The sequence below is a fragment of the Sardina pilchardus genome, chromosome 2 (genome assembly GCF_963854185.1).
Source record: "Sardina pilchardus chromosome 2, fSarPil1.1, whole genome shotgun sequence".
Lineage (NCBI taxonomy): Eukaryota > Metazoa > Chordata > Actinopteri > Clupeiformes > Clupeidae > Sardina > Sardina pilchardus.
In genome coordinates this window covers 31,484,435-31,498,672 of record NC_084995.1, presented here as the reverse complement: position 1 = coordinate 31,498,672, position 14,238 = coordinate 31,484,435, and the positions used below count along the sequence as shown (strand labels likewise).

The window sequence follows — 14,238 nt, the reverse complement described above, 5'->3', positions numbered from 1 at the left end:
AGCACGTGTGTGTCAAACAGAAAGGGGGACAGGGAGAAAGAAAGAACAAAAGAAAGAAAGAAAGAAAGAAGGACAGGAAGAAAGACAGAGTTAGGGGGTAGTGGTGAAGGAGAGGAGAAGTGGAGGACCACCACTGGAGGGTTTGCTTTTAGTATTGAGGGCTGGACAACAATGTGTTGGTTTGGGTCAGATTTCATACAATCGGGCACACAGCCAGATGAATTAGAGAAGAAGCTTGCTCATGCCTGCTCTTTACTTTCAGTACAACAGGATCTTCATGCAAAGCAAAAACAGAGTTTTCTGTCACGTCCATGGAGCTATATATACACATTTCTTCCAGCCAAATGCAGAGGAGAACTGTTGTGGAACCTTCTGGAAGTTCCATGGAGAGGGTCGCAGACAAATAGGTGTTGTGAGCAATGCAATCAAGGAGAAGCAAGGTTGAATTGTATCATTGCTTTACATCCCTTAAGTGATCAGCGCATGTTTAAATTACAGCTCAGGGCTGGGTTGAAAACACGTATCTGACACTGTGACAGACACAGACAAGGCGTTTGTATCAGAGACGTAAAAAGCACTGAGAACAATGGGCTGGCTGATTGTTCCCAAAGATGTGTTGCAGAAAAGCAAAGGCTTTTGGATGGCTTGGCTTAATTGTGGAGACGGGACAACATAGTGACTTTGTGTTTGTGTGTGTGTGTGTGTGTGTGTGTGTGTGTGTGTGTGTGTGTGTGTGTGTGTGTGTTAGAGAGAGAGAGAGAGAGGGTGGAGAAGAAGACAAAACTAGATAATCAGAGAAGCAGAACAGAGACAAAACTACACCTAAGACTGTTATGTGAATAGTCAAATGCTGGCTGTTGCCCGTAAAGATTGCTCTGGTTTTGACGGTAAATAGGCTTGGTTGCTCATTGGCTACTGTGGGAAATGTCCTACCTATTAGCACTTATAGGAATTTACTACCTCTCCTGTGTAGGCTAGCCTATCTAAAATCCCACCACCAGGATTCTCAAGCAACGTGTTGGTATTCCTACGTGGAACTTTTTTAAAGGGATTGTGTAAGGGATAACGCACAGAATATTCCCAATAATGGCCAACGTTCTATACATTATCCCACTCACTATCCGGCTACTTGTGAACACAAGAAAAATACATTTACATGATATGTCTCTTTACGTTTATTTGTTACCGTTTTGTTGTGGCTTTGCTGAAAAACAAATAGTTTGCAGCACACACTGAACTTGAATCAAACATCCTTGAATCAAGCTCTTTAGAACATAGCTGATCAACTGTCTGTGTTCACTTTTGCATGAAGTTCCATTGAAAGAAGTGACTGGACTATGAAAGACATGAATCAGAAGCACAAAACCTGTTGCCATTGACAGCAGTCATTATATGTTTTCAGCTGTAATTACATAAATGAATGAAGGAATAGATGAATGAATGAATTGATTAATCAGTTATTGGCTAACTGACCATTCAAGTAATGGAGCGTTGATACTAGCACTGTGAAGACCCAGATAATAAAACAGTGAACTTGAGATTATTTTCTTGAACCTTTAAGAATACAATCATTTGTGAAGAACAATCACTGATGTAAACAGTAATACGACAGCCTTCCTCAGTAAGATCTTAAGAAGGGCAAAGTGCTTGTCACGGTACTCACAATCAGTTTAAGAGTTTTTTTCAAAAAGAAAGAGCACTATATTCTAGCTCTGATGCAGAGCACAGGGGTGCGTGCAGCGGGTGGTGGGAACAAGCTGCTGGTTAATTAAAGGGATGGTTTCTGCTCCTGCAGCACTAATCAAAACCGGCAGAGGTCAGAGACGTGTGTGGTCAATCACACTGTGTGCTACTCTAGTCTTTAACTCTGTCCTTCTGACAAAATATCCCTTCGCCAACGAGACTACTATGTTGAATATTACAGTATTTATTGCCGTTGGTGTTCTCTCTGTATTTCCTCTGTTCTGTTATGTATTTGTACAGTATATACCCACATTCATATATTCACATCACTATCCAGAGAATAAATGAGTCTTTCTGATTCCAGTTGTCATATTACAAGTCAGTGCAGAAAGTGCTCCAGTGATTTATAAAAAGGTCTCAGAAGGCTTCATGTTGAGTGCAGTCTGTCTATTGGAAACACAGGTCCATACATAATATTTAGTACACAGAGAAATCCTATATGGTGGACGAGACACAAGAATGGCACTTTGAATATTGCTCTATTAGGCTAGGAGACTGTGACAAGTCTGACTCCCAGTGGTAAAACGCCATAACAACCTCTCACTAGACCTAATTGATTCTGGCAAAACAATCGAGTTAGACACACCAATAGAATTCATACATTTTTAATCACAAAAATGTATAAAATAGCTATACATTGGTTAAACAAATAAGGCACAATTGAATAACAACGTAATGCCATTTCTTTTTCACATCAATGTCCTTCATATCTATCACATTCATACTATCTCTTCATATCGATCACATTCTATTAATCTCTTCATCTATCACATACTATTAATCTCTTCATATCTATCACATGTTATTAATCTCTTCATATCTATCACATGTTATTAATCTCTTCATATCTATCACATGTTATTAATCTCTTCCTTGAACATGTTCTAGGTGTAGTGTACCATTACCATACCAAAAGAGTGACACTGAAGATACACAAACATAGTCTGTCACAAATATCTCTCAGCCTATCTGTCTCTATCACAAACACACATACACACACACAATCACACAGACACACACAGGAACACATACATATCACACTTTACTGGTCAATTGCCATATCTGGTTCGCCACAATATGAAAACTTGGCCTTTCTCACACTGGATGCATTGTGTGTGCTTGAAGGCTGTGGAACGTCTGGACATTTCTTTTGGCACACATGTTAACAGGTTAGAGCATTCACACAGGCGTCTCATGCGCAGCTCGAGCTATTGCAAACACAACACCACCAGTGTGCCACTGCCTCAGTGTAATCAATCTTTAGACTAATTCCTATGTTTAGACGATTTGATATGTGAATCTGGCTCCCTTTGACTGTGTCTTGTGCATGTTAGGCAGAAGTCCAAAGCACAGTTACAGCAAAGCAATCTTGATTCCTTTCTGGTAGACAATGCACACCCCATATTTAGGAGTAAATGATTGTGGCACTTTGGCTGGTCAAGTCAAGACAGTTAAAGGGAAACTCTGGTCTAACAATAACTTTGCACCTATTTTTGTAGGGCTACCTTGTGAGGAGGAAGTCCGTAAAAGGTGTTTACTGAATGTGGCACAAGTTACTGTCAATGGATGTAAGGAGCAGTGACCTTAGAAATATCAAGGTAATGATCATTTTTATACTCTTCTTTTACACTTTCAGCAGTAAAGTGTAAAAGAAGAGATTTTTAAAACCTAGTCAATGGCTTAAACGAGTGATTTACTTTGATATAGAAAAGTTGCCCCCAAAGGGATTGCTATGTGCAATGTAAGATGTAAATGCATATTCCGGTATACTCTAAACTCCACTGTAATTTTGGTCCCAAATGGAAATCATTTAAAAAAAAAAGACCCTAGGTTGTTGTCAGACCAGATTTTCCCTTTAAGAGGGGTGTCTCTCATTGGTCAAATCAGTTAAGATGAATCTCACTGACTGGTCAAAGAGACCTAAAAAATTATGAGTACTGCTTGGTGAATTTCTGGTGAAACTCCTTCAATTTGCTGAGAAGAATCTTCAGTTTGTCAGTTGGAGGTAGAATGGTCATTCTGCATTTACCAGATAGGGGAGAGAAAGAGAAGGAGAGAGAGAGAGAGAGAGAGAGAGAGGGGGGGAGCAAAAGAAATACATTTATTAAGAAGACCTCACAACAGGATACAACAGGATATATTACTCATTGATTTTGCTAAATTTCTTCAGCTATGAAATTAATACTCAGAGGCAGGCTATACACGGGAATGCTTTATTTTCTTCATTCTTCTTTATGATTAAAGCAGTCTGATTCTGATGCGCTGGGCTGTTGGCCACTGCGCTTAATACACGGTTGCGGTTGATACATGGTTTCGTTTTTTAATTTGCATAAAACTCTGTCCTGCGGTATTATACAGGATATTACTGTAATGATGCTGTGAAAAAGTGCCCTCATTTTCCACTACAACAAACTCTTGAAAGCCTGCATTGGGCCACCCCTGCAAAGACTGTAACCAAACATACACTCACCTGCACTTAGTTTCATGTTCATTGCTGTGTTTGTATGTATGTGTTTGTGATAAGCTTTTGATTTCAACTGTGGTGTAGTAGATGCACTTAGAGCGGTGTATCCTACTGTCCCTGAGGCTCCATAAGTCTGACTGGTGACAGATTCAGTGGTCAGCGTTGGGACTCACCTGAAGTGGTAGGTGCCATCTCTCTGGCCAAAGCCACTACCTGGGACCAGACAGATACCAGTCTCCTCCAGCAGCTTCATGCAGTACAGCATGTCAGGAGACTGCCCTTTCTCCTGTATGCATTCACACACACACACACACACACACACACACACACACACACACACACACGCACGCACGCACGCACACACACACACGCACGCACGCACGCACGCACGCACGCACGCAAATACATGCACACACACACGCATGCACACATGAGCACACACAGACATACACAGAAACAAACACACACACACACACACACACACACCCACACACACACACAAACACACACAAACACACAATTCAGTGATGAGAAACAACACAACTGGAGCAGCACCACAGCAGTCTCCAATGCGTCGTGAGAGAGGAAGGGGAAGCCCTGGCCACACTGACCTTAGCCTCCTTGATGGCGCGCTCGGGCAGCGTGATGCAGGGGAAGGAGTACATGGCGCCCTGCACCGGGTTACAGGTGATGCCTGGCACTGTGTTCAGAGTCTGCTCCGTCAGCTTGGCCTTCTCTGCCAGGGCGCTCAGCACAGCATTGCGCTCCTAGACACGGCACATTGGGATGTCACTGCATACACTGTGAGTGTGAGTGTGCAGATATCTATCTCTCCCCTCACACTCCAGACAGTAAACACTCCTAACAACAATGACCTCTGATAACTGAACGCATCCAGACTAAACAAAAAGCCTCGAGAAGTCGTAAGTTACACTAATAACACAACAGTTAAGGGGCGTTGTTCTGTAAAACTGTTGTTAAGCACCTTAACTGTTATTATCAGTGTGACCTATGGACTTGAGTGGCTTATTGCTTTTCTAAAACGGTCACCATGTATATCTGGCAAGATTTCATAAAATAAAGGCACAGCAACTAGAAATGTAACAATTATTCATAAATAATCATTCTTCCTCCTCTATCAGAAAGGTTGCCAAAGAACGTCAAGACACAGCAACTGTAACTTTTGTATCAAGTTGTGGTAGCGCAGTATGAAATGCGGTAAAGATGAGTGTTTGTGTTCATAATACAACAGTATTGAACGCGATTCAGGCAGTCACAATCAAGGACTAGAACTAGCAGTTTTAGAAAACGACATAAGAGCGTGAGGAAGGAACAAGGGAATAATAACTGAATGAGGTGAAAAGAGATGATGAAACGAAAGGAGAGAGAGATAAATAGATTGGGGTGTAACGGGGAGAGACAAGAGGCCAGAGTGAGCCGACACGGGGCTCTCACCTTCATGAAGGCGCTGTGGGAGGGCTCCCCTGGCTGGGGCGGGTTCACCACCAGGTCCATGAGGGCCTGGCCGGGGACAGGGGGACACAGGCGCACCGACACCAGCTTGGTGAGCTGGGCCTTCACCTCAGGGTCCATGTTGATCACCTCCATGTAGCCCCCTCGGAAACCACACCTGTGGAAATTAAACCAGGACCGAAGGTTGATGATCATTATGACAAAAAATCATGCATTTGCATTTCAGAAATCATTGTATCTCACTGTGGTGTGTGTGTGTGTGTGTGTGTGTGTGTGTGTGTGTGTGTGTGTGTGTGTGTGTGTGTGTGTGTGTGTGTGTGTGTGTGTGTGGCTGAATGCTGAATGCTTACTCTCCCATGTAGCACTTGGAGGTGGAATGGAAAGAGGCCAGCTCCACATTGTCGGAGTATTCAGGTCCCATCTCAAACAGAACCTTCTTAAAGGAGTGGAACTGGCAACCATCGGCATAGACATTATCCTGATACACCTTTGAGAGAGGGAGGTGAGGGGCCGTTGAGTTGAAGCCACTATCAAAACAACTAGACAACAGGACAAGAAAAACATATAAATCTCATATCATGTTTATGACAGGGGCAATGTCCTACCTCATCAGCCATAAGGAAGAGATGCTCTTTGGCAGCGAATCGGATCACATCTTCAATACACTGCCTGCTTTGAACCTGGCCTGGAAAAAACAAGATAGAGATTGCATGCACGTTTTCTGTATGTAGAGGTTTACATTTCCTTGTATGATAAGCCATAACACAGAAAATACAAGAACTGATAAGTAATCAGGTCCTCAGCTCTGAATATTCGTCACAAAATGGCACGATGGCTCAGCTTAAGTTACAGGTAACCCAAAGTGCTTCACGTGGGTAGCGGAGTTCTGTCAGTAATAAGAATGCTGATGCTGCCTTCCTGCTGGGGCAGCAGGATGTGATGTCAGTGCACTGGTACCTGTTGGGTTGCCTGGGTTGATGATGCAGAGAGCACGGGGGTTGCAATGCTTCCTAGCAGCCTCTAGAGAGCGCTGTAGCTCACTGATGTCCATGCTCCAGCACTTGTCCTCGTTCAGGTAGTAGTTGACCTGCACGGCGCCCAGCTCGGCCAGGGCCGCCGAGTAGAGGGGGTACTGGGGGATGGAGATCATGATGCCCGTGCGGGTCGGGCCCTCGCCCGCCACCAGCAGCTTCAGCATGGTCTGACCAGAGCAGGACCAGAGAACAGGGTCAGCACAGAGAGACCACGGGACAGGAGCACTGGTCAGGGAGGACTGTGGCGTATAAATACAACTGAACTGAAGTCAGCGCACTAGAAGTGCATTAAGTGCAAGTGCACAGCAGGAGGCTGAGTTGCAAGGTCACGAGAGGTGTGAGTAAAGAGACTGGGAGTGTATTACCATAATCTTTACCAATATGTCAAGTCATATGTATCTTCTCCAGCTGTTCACTTTAATGTTAAAGTAAAGTTAATTGATGTCTCTGTAAGTTGCCTTGGACAAAAACGTATGCCACATGCCATAAACATCAACATAACTTCATGTTAAATCCTCTTTTGTATACGTTATCTGATAAAAAACCTTCCCATGATCTTGTGCTCTAAATTTAAAACAGGTAAAATGGTGTGCTTCAGCCAATTTGGACTTCCTGGAACATGTCAGCATTCTAGAATTATACTACTGAGCTAATTTTTCTCGAGCATTTTGACACTTGACTGTAATAATGACTAAGAAGTGACTGTTGCCCCATAACACACACTCCCAAGAGGAAATGTCCTAATCCAGCAGAAGAGTGAGGGCAGCCAAGCACATGACACATTTGAAATGTCCGAGCAGACTGACGTGCTTTTAACCTGCCGCCGAGTCACAGCCTAAAAAAAGCCTAGCATTGTGGGTAGAGGCCATTCTAAGCCATGCTATTCATGCCCTTCACTTGTTCTAGCCACTCTAGTGCTAAGTCCCCAGACTTAGAGGATGTGGGCGTTCACGACTGCCCACTCATCTTCTGTCATTATGCTGAGTTATGAAGGTTTTAAGCCAACGCTGTCCTTCTAATGTCCTGAAAACAGGACAGGGGGGATGTGTGGAAGGGGTGGAGGTCAAGATCGTACCACAATGCCATCGCTGGCCCCCGTGCTGAGATACACGTTGTCTGGGTCACAGGGCACGCCGCCATCCCGACGTTCGATGTAGCGGGCGACATCCTGCCGTATGCACTCGATGCCTTGGCTGGCACTGTACGCTCCTGTGTGTGTGTGTGTGTGTGTGTGTGTGTGTGTGTGTGTGTGTGTGTGTGTGTGTGTGTGTGTTTAGAGGACAGCAAAAAAAATAAATCAGAAGGACAGAGGAACATTTTTGACAGCTGTCGAGGCATAGCACAGAGTGCACTTCAAAGTCAAAGACTGAAGTAAATTTAGCAGGTTAATAATCCTTTTTGGATATTTTCTTTTTGGACTGAGTGATAAACGTTTCTAGGAACACATACCAATGCTTTTCCCTCCACATCCCTGCAGAATTCGACGGGCTCTGCTCTTAGCGTCCTCTGGGAAGTTGTTATCGTTCAGCAGTTCTGGATAAGAACACAGGGCCAGGACCTTGGAAAGCACACACAGCAGCAAGTGCTTACATGCGCAGGAACTCTTTAAGACAACACAGCAGCTAACCGTAGTTCACCATCAAGGTCACAACCTGCGTGAATAGCTCTTGTGTTAGCATTGTCTGTGTTTCTGGACTTTGACATATCAAAGTGAATCATTGAAAAAACACTTCAGGTCAGGAGGTTAAGGAGGAGGAGTAGTTATTGGCACAACGTGTGTTGGATGCATGTCTTCCAAGAATAGGTGTAACTCAAATTGAAGTACATATCTAAATGTAGGCCTATGACAATAATTAAGAGAGAGAAGTGTAGAGGGATTTCCAACAACCAGGCGCTGCTGACTGTGTGTGATGTGGTATGGCAGTCACCTGTCTGAAGAAGGTAATTGGCTGCTGACCCATGGCATGGGCATCACCAATGTTGGCTTTGATGACCTCTGTAAACGGCTTTTTAGCACCCTAAAAAATAATCAAAAATATACATGAGACATGAAGAAAGGGGCAGTAAGGACCTAGAGAGAGATTTTGCGAACCAGACATGTTTCACTCACATCTAAAAACATTCAATTCCATATACTGTTCATTATACAGTCGGTCCATTATATACACTGTAAATATTAAAATACTATATCAAAAATGAGGAAGTGTTTTGGTAGAGCTTGGTAATAGTGTGACTTAATAGGAAATACATTTGAACTGAATGCTTAGTCATGATAAATAGTCTAAATAGAGTTGGTTAGTCTCTTCAGTGAGTTAAAGAGAGTCAGCATGTCTCGCTGTGAATGACGTATATGACATCATTGCAGGTTACTGGCCCCATACGTTCAGTCTAGAGTCTACGCACAGAGGCTGTTACCGCAATCACTTATCAGGTTCAGCAAACAAGCGTCTCCCTTTCAACAGCTTGCGCTCTGTTTTTGCCTCGCCTCCTTTTGCTGTCTGCCTGGCTTTCCCTCGCAGTCCTCTGATTCCCTCTGCCCTACTGCTGCAGGGCGTTTCAGTGGAGGATTATCCACCAGAAAATAAGCAATGTCACTGCTCACTATCCTTTTGTTCTTTCATCCCGACACTTGTCAGTTTTTCTGACCATTGTTTTCTCAGAGAGCTCACGTAAAAAAAATATTTGAAAGAGCAATCTTCACAACTTCACTACAAGTTCATATATCACTACATTCACACTTTCCTTCACCACATCTTCACAACTTTTTGTATTTTTATTTACTTGAAATGCACAAGTCTCACATTCTTTACTGGGACCAGAGCATTCAAAAACTCTACGCAAAAATGTCACGGTCAGTTTGACAAACTGCCCCACTATCCCCCCGAGACAATGGGACAGACCACGGTTGTGGCAGCTGGAACTCATTTATGTTGTTAAAGATGCCGAGAGGCGGTCAGGCCTCCTCCACAGGGTGTGCATGCACACCAGCCAATAGAGTCAGCTGAAAAACCAGGGCCAAACCGGCCCACGTCCAAAAAATAAATAAATAAATGTCCTCCACCACGCTCCACCAACCCCCCCACACCATGGATCTGCTCTTCTCCTAGTGGACGAGAGTTAGGGACACCTCTTACTCCTAGCCAATGAAACATCTCAGAGTATGTGACACCCCCTTTCTGAGCGACTCTCCTGCCGCCGCTCAAGCCAGCAGATTCAGAATCATTTGATTTGATTCAGCAGACAGAATGCAGAGCACAGTTGCACAACGCACAGCAAAAAAAAAAGGAAGTTTCTAAGGAAGAAATTTCATCAAACTGGCAGTGGGAATTCCTCATGTGACATGTAATTACTGGCAGGCAGCAGATGAATACTACCAGTAGAGAACATTCCCTTCACTCTGTGTCATGTTTGACATCATCTGAGTGCACAGCACCTCTGAGAGTGTTTATCCAGACGCACACCACCACACATGTACCAGTGGACCATTATCCTGGAGAACAGAGCGGGGAAGTAAACACCCCTAAAAGCAGTATGGTTGACCAAACGGTCACCTAGGAGACACATAAGTCTAAGGCATACATCCTCTCAACTACATTTAAGTCTTCCAACAGTCCCGAAAGGAAATGTTTTGCTCAAATTGAGTCGATACTTTTAAGGTCTGTTTGTGTTGTTTCTCTCCAATGGACGTATCAAGTGTCAAGTTTCTATTTGAGAGATTACAGCATTGAGTATGATACAAAAGATTGGTGTCTTCTTACATCCTTTCATTCATTTTAATTTTTTGAGGGAGAGAGAGAGAGAAAGAGAGAGAGAGAAAGAAAAATGTGTGCTTGTGTGTGTATGTGTGTGTGTGTGTGTGTGTGTGTGTGTGTGTGTGTACTTTGTACAGTGGTATGTGGTTAAAAACAGCTTTGCGCTTGCCTTACTTAGCAGAAACCAAACACCAAGTACAGATCACAACAATGGACCAGAGACAGATATTCATAGTACATCCCAGAGAATGAGAGCCAGCTGACCCAAATTCCTTCAAAACTTCACTTGCTTTTCCATTATTCCAGTCCGACCATAATCGTAGCTACCAAAGCTATTGCTGGCAGCTATTGGCTGTGATAATGCCTCAAATAATGGGGCGAGGTGATGCTGTTCAGTCATGCAGACGGTAGTAGTCTCAGTTCCACTGTACCATAAGCTGAAAGTGCCCTTGCCATCAGCATCATCCACTTCCTGTAAATGGGTTTGTAACCCTGAATCTAGCTCAAATGGTCAGCTCCTCTAGACACTGCTCTCAGAGACACTGGCTATTAACAAACGACAGAACTCGGCAAACAATGACACTCTCTGTTCCCATGGTAATCTAAGTCCTCTCTACATTTGAGCGAGGCTATCCCTTTTTTCCTCACAGGTTTTCTCAGGCTCCTCGAGAGGAGAGGTTGAGCCATGACTAGGACCACTACGCACACTAGTAACACAGTGACAGCACAACACACTGAGATTTTACGGACAAGCCTCAATGGGGAGGGGGATTTAAACTTTTTCTCTAAGACAAAATCCAACTCCAAAGGAAGAATGACTTGAAACAATTAGAACAATTCAACTCCAAGTCATCGCTATTCAGGTAAAAGAAATACAATGATGTGAAGTTCTTGAACACCTCAGGACAACAAGTGTGGAAGTAAGTCTGCAGAGACAGCGTGGACTTTATTCCACCTACACTCCCTGTCTCTCTCCGGCGACAGAAGTCTGCCTTGTCAAAAAACAAACAAAGTGTGTGTGTGTGTGTGTGTGTGTGTGTGTGTGTGTGTGTGTGTGTGTGTGTGTGTGTGTGTGTGTGTGTGTGTGTGTGTGTGTGTGCGTGTGCGTGTGTGTGTGTGTGTGTGAGAGAGAGAGATAGACAGAGAGAGAGAGAGAGAGTGGGAGAGAGAGAGAGAGATTCAGCCCCAAATCACATTATTATAAATTAGTCAAATGAACCATTTTACAATGACTGTGCCCTAAACATGGACTGCCTGTGCAGACGACAAGTCAGATAAAGGACAGGATCTGTGTCACCACGTGTCAGATGTTTAAGCAATGATCAACCACAGACTTTGAAACTTGGGCGGATATGTGAGTAGGTGCACAGATAGGCGGCCACTACCTGCCTATAACAGCAAGCATTTTGAACTGATCAAGTGATGGCCTGGCTTGGTTAGAGCGGGTGACCTTACCAGCTGTGCAAAATTACCCCCACCCCCACCCCAGTTCATAATGAATGAGCTCCCTAAATTGTCAAAAGGCTTTCTCTCCTGTCTACAAAGACAGCATAAATAAGAAACCTTATGTGACCTAATTTGTTTTCCCTTAATTTGATTTTGTCCATAATGTCATAGCATGGGAGGGCAAAGATTTACAAAAAAAACTTAAGCTAGTAATTACGTAAAAAAATCATTAAAAAAATAAATAATAAAAAAAAACCTACATAAATTACCTTTAAAGTCAGTTAATTACACTGGTATTATGAATTCTTGAAAGTAACTCTCAAGAATATGACCAACCTTTACTGTGCTTGCACAGCATTGCAATTCAAGACATAGATTTGAGTTTCAGGTAGGAAGAAATGCATACCTCTTTAAGCTCTTTCTCAATTTGCACAGCGCGCTGAACAATTGGTCCCCTGACAGCATACTCGACTTTCTTCACGGTTGCATTCATTGTGTCGATGGTCAACACCTTGCTCCTCCGCACCGTTACCCCGTTCTCGGACATTTTGCGCTGTATGAGTCCCCGGCGAGCTGCGGAGAATCCGGACAGAGATTTGCTGAGGGAAAGTGAGGAGAGCGGAGAGGTCATTACAGCAGAGTCACTGGACTTCAGAAGTCTCGCAACTTGCTGGCTGCTGCGATGGCACATATTTGTCTTCTCTCTTTGGATAAACCCCCAAACGCTTCTGGATGGTAACATTGTAACGTCGACCACGGTTGTTATCGAATGCCACTGAGAAGCAGATAAGTTGCCACTTCGGTAACCACCGGCTACCTGTCACTGATGGACACTCCAAAATAACCAAACAGACTGAACCTTTGTACTCTACTGCTCAGATAGCATAGTTTCACAAGATGGAACTGTTTTTGCTCTTTACGAGTAGCCTAGACAACAGCCTATTCAAGTGACCCGATATCCAATCAAGATGATCTCCCTCCAAGAACGGCCCGTCCTTATCACAAACTTTATTTATTACCCTCACTCAATTTATTCGCCTTCTCATACCTCGCGCGTATCCCCCCACCCATTTGTCTTACGCACCAGTGATTGGAGAGGCTTCTCCGGTTACCGAGACGACAGACAGAAGCGGTGAGCCTATTCAAACGTAAGGCAGTAGGCCTACTTAAACCTTGGTTTTAAAGGGTTATGTGTTGCGCTCGCGCTTTGGCCGCGTGGAGCTATCTCTCATGAGATTTTGGGAGGAGACTTGAGGCTGAAAAAAACGTATTAAAAAATGAATAGCGGCAGCTCCTCCCATTTGCAAGGCACTGCCTGAGATGACAAAGCTGCAGAACACACAATAACCGGTGTAAACCTGTAGACTTCTGGTAATAGGCTAGACTTTGAAGTTGGTCTATGTATGTGGAACACAACACAATAAAGTTATATTAGGAATGTATTTGGTTATGCAGTGAGGTCTGAGCTCAGCTGGCTAACAACAGCCTACTTTCGCATTCTTTTTCTGTAAGCCAATTTGGCCAGCAGCGTCCATTCCTTCAGAGTGGTCATTACTTTCCATAATTATACTTTCCAGAATATAGCTCTTCGGGCTTGAGCTGCATTATGATGGCTCCACCACGGTGTATTGTTATCTGACAAGACACCAAGCTGTGGCCTTGCAGAATAGAATTCAGGCATGAGATCAACCTCCTGTGGAATGGGTGTGGGTCACATTGTGGCTGTTAAATAATTAGTTTAGGGGAGAGGCCACTTGTGCCCCTTGACCAATAGGAGTTGAGTGTTATCTTTGCTGGCTACTGAATATAAGCAACAACTCTAAACAGTAATAAGACTGACTTAATGTTAAATGTACAAGCTGCAACGACTGTCTGCATAGCCTACCTATCCAGTCTACATCAGATTCAAAGAGATAAATTAATAGCCTATATAAGTTTAGTACAACATGCTTCGGCACAAACATTTGTCCATAAATATTGTGAATTTCAGTATATTTTTTTACAGAAATATATGTAATCATTTAAAACACACACACACACACACACACACACACACGCAAATGTACCCAGTGAATAGCATAAGTGACATCATTGATATATCATTCAATTTACACATGGCAATAAACTACATCCGGTATTCTGATGTAGATTGTTCTCCATTAATTTGGATCATGTTAAGTGCAGGGTCAGAAACTCTAGACCTAACTGAATTCTTCTTAGATTATCTTGGCAGGCAAGAGTATAATGAGAGACTGTGTTATCTACCATTTGTACATTCATTTCAAACATGAACATATTACATGGTTGATATTTGCTGATGATGTCA

General features: G+C 43.4%; 1 protein-coding gene across 3 annotated transcripts; it reads right to left on the bottom strand.

The window, feature by feature from the left end:
- Positions 1-2,332: 2,332 nt before the first annotated feature.
- gpt (glutamic--pyruvic transaminase) lies at positions 2,333-13,251 on the bottom strand. Of its 3 annotated transcripts, none has more exons than XM_062527010.1 (12): positions 12,997-13,251; positions 12,319-12,485; positions 8,643-8,732; positions 8,164-8,272; positions 7,790-7,923; positions 6,638-6,881; positions 6,286-6,365; positions 6,031-6,167; positions 5,663-5,837; positions 4,819-4,974; positions 4,381-4,493; positions 2,333-3,762 (listed from the first exon to the last, which is right to left on the bottom strand). In XM_062527010.1, exons 2-12 carry the CDS (start codon positions 12,457-12,459, stop codon positions 3,672-3,674), a joined length of 1,470 nt encoding a protein of 489 aa, XP_062382994.1. In that variant the 5' UTR covers positions 12,460-12,485; positions 12,997-13,251; the 3' UTR covers positions 2,333-3,671. The 3 variants fall into 3 exon arrangements, with proteins under 3 accessions (XP_062382994.1, XP_062382987.1, XP_062382979.1); XM_062527003.1 differs by having other exon boundaries at positions 12,319-12,511; positions 12,997-13,247; XM_062526995.1 differs by lacking the exon at positions 12,997-13,251 and having other exon boundaries at positions 12,319-12,947.
- Between the last annotated feature and the right edge of the window lie 987 nt (positions 13,252-14,238).